The following is a 10840-nucleotide window of genomic DNA, read 5'->3' on the forward strand; positions in this document are numbered from 1 at the left end:
AATTTTTCAGGGTCTCCTTTGCAAGCAGCATACAAATCTGTTTCTTCAGATGTAACCAGATGCATATAATGTCTCGGACTCCCTTTGGCCAGCTGTTGGAAGCTGTCGGAAGCGATTAGAATCTTTTGTTTCCTGATTCTATGTGGATTTACAAGATACTGTGATTAGTTGCTGGGATAGCCCTCAGTCTCATATGAGTGAAAATTAACATAAAATATTTTGCATCTAAATGAAGACTTGCTTCTCATCAGTTCCATGAAAGAATTAATTATTAGAATGAACGATGGTCTTTGTAGTACATTAACAAATGTGTGTATCTACCACAGCCTGTCAACTTTTACACCAACTTTATTTACCTCTAAAATGCTTGAGTCTGTCATCACTTTCATACGGGTGTCACCCTTTTGGCATGTGCCTCCTAGAGAGGTGAGCTGTGGCCTGCTCTTTGTCCTAACTATGCTTGCTTTGTCGAGGTGTGTAATTTAATTTAAACCTAAAGGGTATGTCTGTTTATTCATGTGCCTCACCTCACATCTTGGTTTGTTGTTTTTGTTTATAATTTTGTTTGACCACTTGCATTTTTTGCATTTGCTGCATGGGATTAGTTACTGAGATTTATTTATTGTTTAAAAAGTTATTCTGTGAAAATTGATTCAGTTAAAAAAAAAAATCACATTTTGATTTACGTTTTGTTAATATATATTTAAATCTACAGAATCTACAGTAATACTCGGCCTATCCGTGGAAATAATCTTAGACCAATGCAGCGTTCATGCTTCTCTTGTCTTGTAAATCTAATTTATTAAGGCCTATTTGTTTACTCGATCTGTATAAGGTAAACGTCAATATGAAATGGGCTCTACCGATGGTGCTTAGTAAAATGTAGGCGAATTGAACTCTTGAAATACTTGGATCGTCTTATTTGCAGTGTTAGCAGCGAGGGGGGGACACGTGAGCAGGGACTGGGAGTACCGCAAATCATTCCCTTGTGTGGCAAGACTTTAAAAATTGAAATTAAAAGTTACATTTGTTTAACTTGTATTTATTTCAACCTATCGATATCAAACACATTGTGTTTTAATCGAATAAATAACAACCTAGTTGGCAACATCTTACGTATGATTTTTAATGGAATGATCTATCAATGTGTCTTATTAATTATTAAAACTATATTAGTTTATCACAGGAAAGGTTCACTGGGATGGAATATTTTTACTTTAGTCAACGGAAGTATTACCGTTATGAAAACTATTGATAGAGGTTAATGTATATTATTGAAACCTCTGGGAAATGATTTGTTAAATTATAATTAATCGACAGTTTCTACTACAAAACTAAATTTAGGCTTTAGCTCACTGCTGTGAACAAGTGTTTAGGCTGATATTCGAATAAAATAAACTAGCAATAAAATGTATGGCAAGTTGTTTAGGCCCATGATTTACATGTCCACATATTGAATTAAAAACGAAATCAGAATCTAAATGAAACAACGATAGTAATTCGCATAGAATGGGGAAACTACTACAGTTTTTCGGCAAAATGTCTAATAAGACGAGCACATTTTTGAACATTTAGAATGCGTCATGAAGGAGAATAACGTGGCACTGCGCATTTAAAAAAAAAAAAGAATTTATTGGCTGTAAATTGCAAAGATCACTGCTTGGACTGTATGTCTTGGATATTTTTGGTAGGAAGTTTTGTCTCTCCCTAAAAACTGCAACATGACATCATCTCCTGATCTTCTAACGGATAGGGTTACGTGGAAAAAGCCTTCTTAAGACACTCTCCCCCTCTCAGTAAGGAAGACGGGGGTTTTTGTTTTGTTTTTTGTTTTAACCTATAAACCGAAATAAATGTCGTTTTTGCTAGTCTTGTCACAATAAAACTTTTCTCTTGGAGTGACAAAGGCGGAATTGGAGCACGGCTATAACGGTCTCTTTGGTCTCCGGTTTGAACTGGGCAAAGCATTTTGTGTGTGTGTGTGTGTGTGTGTGTGTGTGTGTGTGAATGAACTTGGCCAAGACGATCCATTCAGCGAGAGCATCTAAACTGCTCAGATGTGAGCCTGGCGTCGCACGCAGGTGGCATCTTTTGACGGATTATGATCTTGGATAAAAGCTCCATGGAAGAGCCCGATATTGACGTTGTTGGAGACTTTAACACGGATAATATCATTCAAAATTCACCACCAAGGAACGCGAGGAGTGCATCGGAGAAAGAAAAGGTTGACGTTAACGGGACACCAAAATCCAACTCCCCTTCCGTGAGAGCAGCATCGGTGAAACCCCCATACTCTTATATTGCCCTTATTACAATGGCAATTCTTCAGAGTCCAAATAAGCGCCTGACATTAAGTGAGATCTGCGATTTCATTAGCCAGCGTTTCGCGTATTACCGAGAAAAGTTCCCAGCATGGCAGAACTCAATCCGGCACAACCTATCGCTCAATGATTGCTTTGTAAAAATGCCCAGAGAACCTGGCAATCCGGGAAAGGGCAACTACTGGACGCTAGACCCCATGTCGTCTGACATGTTTGAGAACGGCAGCTTTCTGCGACGGAGGAAGCGTTTCAAGCGGCAGCACTTCACGCTCGGAACGGCGAAGGAAATCCCACTGGAGCTGAGCGCGCTGCCCGGTTTCACGCTCGGATCTTACGCGTTGGGTACCGCGTCCTTGCAGATTCCTGGTTTAGACTTGTATCCGGTCGGAATGGACCGTCATCCGAGCGCGTCCTGCGCCCCACTTATTCCACCTGTCAGCAGCCTTTTATCTACGCTCCTGTCCAGAACCTCAAACGCTGGACTGAAAGGGTACCTGCCAGCGCCGCCGCATTCGCTCGGCTTTGATCCACTTGACACGGGCTGCGCAGGCTCCCCGAACCCCGTCCCAGGCGTTCCGTTCTTACAGACAGCCGGTCTTCATTCAGCTGGAGTGCCGGCTTGTTACAGTCTTCAGCAGGAATACCATAAACTGCAAGCTTTTCACAACTCTGCGCTGGCTAGTAAACTTTTACTGCGTCTCGGCGACGCTGGTAGCTAATGGTTTTCTTTCAAGTAGACATAATCTTAAACACGTCTCGCGTCCTATTCTCCTATCCGAGGTATTATTGCTTTTACAAAACTAAACATTTTATAAACACATTTCATAAATACGTTTTGACTTGCAGTTTAGTTTCTTTAACATATATTTAGTGATTGTGGCATTAAAAAAAAGATTGATGTTAGCTGTGCAATTTTAGTGTTGAATGCAGTTTTAATTGGTCAAATAATGTTTTGTGAGGTACAAGAGAATGAACAGCGTTGTTTTACTTTACTCGTGATATTTGCATGTCTGATCGTTTAATTTCTTGTCATAATTAAAAAAAGATTCATTCGACAGTATAATGCAATGGAACTTTTTGGTCTACGTGCTGAATAAATTGATTATACTTTTCTAGTCAAAGTAACCGAAGTCAGTGTTCTGGGGCTAAAGAGTCTTAACCTTCACTAAACGCTATGAATCTTTTATCAGGCAATACTAAGACTACGAATTCATAGACTGCAGTTGTTAGAAAGTCTCTGAAGCCTTGACGTTGGAAAATTAAAATGATTTAAATAGCCGGAGGCTTGCTCTATGTACTTCTGTTTACTGGCGCCATTTATGTTCTGCAGCAGTTTCGCCAATGTTTCTTGAATGCATTTGGGAAGGACCGTTCTAATTTGTATAGCGTACTGATTTAAGGTATGAACACCTGTCGGTTTTTGGTTACGTTATTGACAAGTCACAAACAAAGCATAGCGTGATTTAATGTACGTTTTATAAAGGACAATCGGGTATTGAGAAACACGTTTCGTAGACCTTTTTGTTTATTTATTTTATTATTTTAACAGGATTCATTGTAAACCCGTTTGGGCCTTTAGGGAAGATAAATCTGAGGATATTTTAGTCTCCAGTGTTGCCCTTCAACGAAAATTTGTTTGATACCACATCACATTTATAAGAGGAGACTCCAATCCAAGTATTTACATTGCTTTGATCATATATTTGATAAAATAAATAACTCAGCTGTATTTTTTATTTTACATCTTTTTGGATTAATTAAGGTTAAACAACTAACTAAATAAATTTTGTTCCTGCTTAATTTCATTAAATGTTGGTCTTTATTGCTTTTAAGTAAAACAAAAAATGATGTACAACTGAACTCGACAGTGTTGTGCAGTAGGTTGTCTGAAACCTCAGCTAATATTTAAGGGGTTCTTATGTGTAGATATGCCTCAATAATGTATTCCATCTTATGGGAGTTTTACCTTGCATAATTTAAAGTTTTGTTGGATATTACGTTATGTCAGGGCATTACTTGTGTGTGCTGTTTTGTCATATTTTTGTTTATTGTGGCAATTGACTTATGCCAACTCTTCCATGCTTTTGTATTACACAAACACAAAAACATAAGAATGTGCGCATATAAGTGGCAAAGCACTGTATGTTTCTCTGACTCTAATACAGCTCTGAAACTACTGAAAAAAAGACAGCCAAGTTGAGATGTAGGAGAAGTGTGAGAGGCAGGAATTCACACCCAAGGATTTGTGCATTCTTTCGCACTATCCTATCCCTAGCCTGAGTCTGAATAAGGAACATGTGCACCTGGCACAAACAGTTCCTGCTACCCTCTTCTGGGGCTTATCACATACATATGGGCCTCCAGGCTTAAAGTGCAATTGAATTTCTATCTTATGGCTAAATGGTTGGTGGTAATATTGCTTTTGACGCAGTAGTGTTCTTTGTTATGGCCAACATTTCTGTGGTACCAAAGAGTTCATGAAGCTTTGACTACCCCAACTGTAGAGACAATGGCCTCTAACATAAGTGGACCATCCCATTGCAGCTTTTGGTCATTTGACCTGTGTTTGGACTGTGGAGCCTTGAGTGTTATTGGATTTGCAGGATCGGGATGTTCTTCAAGACCAGGATCCCCGGATGAATAACGTTTTCCAGAATACTTTGGTTTCTCTTGTGAAAATAAACAGTTGACCGAGGTGTTGATTTCTTAAAGCTTACTCGCTCCCTTGTGGAAAAAGACACAAGACTGCTTGTTGTGTTCTTTCCTGACCTAATGCATAAATCGGGAAATGCTTGATAGCAGGGAATTTGTGAATTGTTTTGTGAAGAGTTTGAGGGCTGTGGAAATGTAAGGGCTCTTGGAAAGAGTGGGGGAGTGTACATGCACGGACCTACATCAGGTCTGTGTGCACCTGACAAAACAAACGGAGCCCTATGCACTTGTGGGAAGAAGGGGCTCTCCATCTCTCACACTCTCTCTACCTCTCCCCCCTTTCTATGTTCTGTCTTGTCTCCTTCCACATAATTTTGCATGTATATGAATCGAAATGCAAAATTTGTCTCTCAGATTTCTCTCAATCCAGACCTTGAGCGGACATGCAGAAGTTGCCCTGTTAACCCCGTTTGTGGGCATTTTGGGATTAGGCATGACATTACTCACTGCCTGAAAGGTTTTGAATGACTCGGAAATGAATAGTTTATTTCTGACACATCTAAGCATTCCCTGCAGGGCACATTTAGCAAGCTGTTTCTCGACTGCATATCCCAGCAGGCCTTGCCCTGGGGCTGCTCTGATCATGTTGAACAAGCGTTCCATACTGTTATTCATTTATCTTTTCCCTCCTCTGTTTGTTCTGCCACATCTGTGAATGTTCACTCCTGACCAGACCAACTGTGGTGTAAGAGAGCACAGCCTCTGATGTACCGAAGGCTTTTGGCCACTCGTTGCCAAGAATGCTGCAGTCAGTATGATTTGCACCGGGTTCTAAAGATTTTAGACAGAAGCGTTGCATATGAGGGATTGGTTTAGTACCACCTCATTTTCTCTCTGAGGCCATTGTGCTGACAAGCTCAAGTACACAAAGAAACATTAGGGCAGTTTACTGAGCACAGTGCAGCCAGCCTTAGATCATACTGAATCAATCTCTGTCTGTCTCTCCCACTCCTCACACACACAACGTAGGCTGTTAACCGGTAAGTCTCTCAGCGTTTGCTGTGGCTAAGGTCTACAGCTTCCTGCCTTTGCTTTTCCTGCCGGCCTCTCCTCCCATATTTGAGACTTTATTCAATTATGATCTCAACCCCTCCTCTTTCTCTCTCGCGCCCCACAGGGCCCATTAAACTCTATCGGCCCAAATGTAGTTTTTTTGTTTTTTTTTTACAGGACTGTCTTACATGACTTAAGCATGTGGGTGATATGATGAAGTGTGTGCGCGTGTGTGTGTGTGTGTGTGTGTAGGAAAAGACCCCCCCTGGCAGTGCTGCTGCCAAGATGACAATGACATATAGCAGGAAAGCCACCCAGAAGTGCACTGAGCTCACAGTCGAGCCATGCATTCTGAATAGAGAGGGTAATTGAGGGGTGTGCATGAGCGAGAGAGAGAGAGTTTGTGGGTATCACTGAGAGATAGAAATAAAAGGAGTCGAGCTACAGAAAGAAAAAAAGAGTTGTTGGTGAAAGCGAGACAGAATAAAGAACTGGAGGAAGAGTGATGCCTTTACAGACAAAAGAGAAAGTGCCCTCTCCTCATGTGTTGCTTTAAATAAGCTCCTCTGTTTTCTGCAGACTGTCTTAATCTGCACTGGCTGCCTGATTTATGTATAGCTGATGATTATATATGTTGGTCATTAACTCTCTGACTAGAACAAAATGAAACAACAGTGCAGCTGCTGAAGTTTCTATTTATATGTTTGGACATGTTGTATTATTCTGAATTTATTTTATTTACTCTTTGGAATGAATACAAGCCTGCCAACGGACCTGCTTGGTTTTATTAGATGGCTGTAATTTAAAACCTTCAAAGCCTAAGACCACCTGGTTAGTGTAGGTAGTTGGCCGCAGTATGTGTGTGTGCAGATGATCCTGTAACCACATTTAGTTAATACACACACAAACGTTTTTTTCTTTCCACGCATACGCCCACTTTGTACTTTCCTTCTCTTACTCTCTGTACATTACACATGAGAGAACACCAGGCCGCTCTGTGTTCTCTCATGCCCAAAGTTAAACGACTGTCGCCTTGCGTGTTAACCATGCGGTATGAGCTGTTTTGCCGCTGTATGGCAGTGAAGGCCAGTGCTCTCTGGACCGGCTGCGGGTGGCACTGGATCTGAGGCTCGAGGCGGGCGCTTGAGCAAACGGAGCGCTCGGGAGATGAGATCAAAGGGGAACCGTGCAACCGTGGCCGCAGCAACCGTGGCCGCCTCTGACGCAGCTCCACGATGTGGTGTGGGAGCCAGGCCGCTGCGGTGGGCTGCACCGCTCTCATCTGCTGATGCAAAGAGTCCCTCGTGGCCATCATGTTACACACACACACACACACACACACACACACACAGTGCCCTTTCTGCAGTTTGCTAGTGTCATTAGCCAGTTCTTTTTCTCTCTTTCTTTTCTTTGTCACTGTTGCTTCCTGTATCAGTTTGTTAGTTTCTTTCTTTTTTCTTTCCATCCCTCCCTCCCTCCCTCTTTCTGCCAGTGTGCCTGCCGCCCGTGCTCTTTGGTGAGTGCGCTGTTTATGGCTGTGCTTTGGTGGTCCTGGTGCAGGCTGTGTTTTTGCTGTCGTGCTTCCTCTTGTTGCTTTTTAAAAAATAATAATTTTTTATAGCAAACACAAAATTGTTCCTAATTCTCCGCTGCTGGAGGGTGCTAATTTGTGGCTTTTGGCTCAGTGCAGGAGTCGCCTAATTGAAAAAATCTGCTTGCTCGCTCGCTCGCTCTCTCTCTCTCTCTCTCTCTCTCTCTCTCTCTCCCTGACGCACACATTTTAGTCGTGACATTCCTTGTTAGGAAAGTTAAAGAGGGATGACTGTCAATTACATTTTAAACATCAATTGAGGTAAAGTGATTATTTAAATTACAGAGTCCTTTGTGTGAGCATTTGCTAACAACATTTTGCTAAATGTTGAACTTTCAGCACTGTGGTGCTGAGAAAGGAATTGCACACTCTATTTAATTTTTTCTTTTGTTATAATAGGGATTACTGCATTACATGTTGAAGGCCTGCCCTGTTCCTGCATGACTCCACTCTCTCCATCCTTCACGGAAAACCGTAAACCCACTACAATGTCGTCATGCCAACTGTTTTGTACGTTTTCATAAACTTAAAACTGTTCAGAGTTGCCTTTTTCAGTAGGTTGGGGAGAGCTAGAGTGTGTACGTGCAGTGTAGTTGTTTTTATAGTACTACATTGCTGCTCTTTGGCCTACTGCTAACCAGGTGTTTGTGTGTGTGCTGTGTGGTGGGGAATTATGGTTTATGCAGTGCATCTCCCCCTGGGATCTTTTAGGTTGTTGTGCTTTGACTGTGCAGTGTTGACCCATAATTATGCTGACCTGTTCCTCATGACCCTCTTTTTATCACCGTACTGTGAGTTCAGCACTGCACATAACAGCCCTGACAGGTGGCGAAGACTCAAAACAAGGAGAGAGAACATGTGCACGTGTGTGTGTGTGTGTGTGAGGGAGAGAGAGAGCGAGAGAGAGATGGCACCAATGTCATGAATTGCGACTCAGACACCTGAAAAGGAGGCAAAGTGTGTGTAAAATGTGTGCACGTATGTGCTGTATTTGTAATTGTGTGTGTGTGTGTGTGTGTGTGTGTGTGAGAATAGTAAGAGGGAGCAGGCAGAAGTGATGTAGTTGGTGGGGATGTAAATGCCCCCCCCCCCCCAAAAAAAAAAAAAAAAAAAAAAACTATTACTGTGTTTTGACTGCTGCTGCCGCAGAGGTGAGTTTATTTAAACTGCGGCTGTAAAAGGGAGCTGGGTCGAGCCCCACACGCCACGTGGCTGCCCCAGGGCATGGCTTTACTCTTTCCCAGGGACAATTACCCGCTGTTAAAGAACCAAAGAACCACCATGCAATCACGTTCTGTGCGCGCACACACACACCAGCGAACTGAAGAGGAAAGAAGCTTTAGAAAAGATTACACAAACAAAAAACTTTACACAGATGGTTTTTGTTTATTTGGACATGCATTTCCAGCTCAGTTATAGATTTAAATATGAAATTTTGTTTGCATTTTTATTCACCGTCTACTTTCATATTTGCTAGCTTTTTTTCCCTCTACATGCTCCCTCACTCCATCACTCTGTTCAGTTAATCCCGTTTCTGGGTGTTCCACAACATGGTCTAAAATAAATGGGGTTTCCAGTGCCAAATCACTGAAATGTAGCTAATACAGAATGATGTCATGCCTGACTGTAGTTTATAAGTGTACTTACTCACTACCACTGAAAATTAAGGTAGAGGAAGAAGCTCCAAGAGGTCTGTCGAGTGTGTTTGAGGGAGAGAAGTAAATAAAGCGCTTCTCAGTGTAAACTTGGTTCATTTGAAACGCCCTTTACTGCAGCTACAATCAAGTCTCACTGTAAGCCAGGGAGAGAAGGAGAAAACGAGAGTGATGTTGGGAAGGGATCGGCGTGGAGGTCCGTGTCAAAGCATGCTTTGTAGTGGTGTAGAGCGCACACTACGGCCCTCACTCAAGTTCACAAGTGCATACTCCGTCCTGCCCGCTTACTTGCTCCCTTCTTCCCTCTGTCCCATGGGCCCTGCACAGATGGGCTGGGAGTGGGCTTACTGGGATTTTTTTGTAACGAGGTCATGCTGATGATCCCACACACCAGGAAAACGCCGGACCACCCTGGCCGAGTTGCACTTAAGCAAACGCACCCACGCTGCTCCTACTCTTTGTGCCTTGCTCACTGACATGTGCGTCGGCACTCTTTGCGCTGTGCCCTATTTATTAGACTGGTGTTTGAGTTATACATTTCAACCTCTGCCTGCCACAGCTAACGGGTGCCTCACACATACCGAACTCCTGTGCAGGTCGAACATACACACTCATTGGTAGAAACCTCCCTCTCTGTCTCTCTTTCTGAAACAGTATTATCCATTTTCAATAAAGCAGTGTCTTTTGAGGGTCAAAATACACAGTTGTTAGATGGATAAAAGGCACATGAAGACTGAAATGTTTAATGTGAGTGACAGTTTACTTTAGATCCAACACAAAAATGAGTCCCAAGGCTGTGTATGAGTTCAATATGGGCCTTGGGCTGGATCTGCCTAGCACTTCTTCAGTCTGTCAGGAAGCCAGTGAAGTCTGAACCGAATGCTCTGCCGTCAGCATTCAAACAAAGGCGGGATTCACTTAAAAAAAGTGGAAACACAATAAGAGAGAGGGGGGGACGACGACATAAGTACACATGTGCAGAAAATTCCTTTGGAAAAGCAAAAACATGACCCTGTTTAGAAAGACGGAGCTCTGAAGTTGGCCCATCTGGGCAACAGATCTGTTACAGACTCGCGATCACTGAAATCAAATCTTTCCTCTTTTTGCACGACTGAGTGGAGGGGTAAGACAGGCGATTTTGCTTTCTTTAAAGCCGTTCTCTCGAAGCAGAGACACTTGGTACTGATAAGGGTCTGCATGCGCACTAGTCGCGTGTCCCTGCCAACTTGGATCTGATATGTTTCTTCAAGCTCACAGCGATTCCTGCAAGGCCATGCCGAAGCTGAGAAAGATGGTATTGAGCCAAAGTCACTTGTCAAGATGTTACTGAGATGTTGGCATTGCCTGTAAAACATCCTGAACTGTAACGTTTTTGTTAGAGGTGACGCACAGTGGGAACAGTTGTAAAGTCTAAATACATGGTAGAATATCTATTTAGAAAACCTTTTGATAATTTTTCTAGTATTTGAAACGAGCTACTTTTTTTCGATAATACAAATATGTTCACAAACATCTACTCATGTCATTGCGTATGCGTATGGGATCTAAAAGCTGCCAGGCTGTGTGTG

The 10840-nt window shown here is 42.4% G+C and overlaps 1 protein-coding gene across 1 annotated transcript; it reads left to right on the forward strand.

Moving 5' to 3' along the window:
- Positions 1-1774: 1774 nt before the first annotated feature.
- LOC113579516 (forkhead box protein D2-like) lies at positions 1775-4131 on the forward strand. Its single transcript, XM_027013515.3, has one exon. It carries the CDS (start codon positions 2102-2104, stop codon positions 3038-3040), a length of 939 nt encoding a protein of 312 aa, XP_026869316.2. The 5' UTR covers positions 1775-2101; the 3' UTR covers positions 3041-4131.
- The last annotated feature ends 6709 nt before the right edge of the window (positions 4132-10840 follow it).

This window comes from Electrophorus electricus, chromosome 3, assembly GCF_041902795.1.
Source record: "Electrophorus electricus isolate QZ-2024a chromosome 3, ASM4190279v1, whole genome shotgun sequence".
In the NCBI taxonomy this organism is placed as follows: domain Eukaryota; kingdom Metazoa; phylum Chordata; class Actinopteri; order Gymnotiformes; family Gymnotidae; genus Electrophorus; species Electrophorus electricus.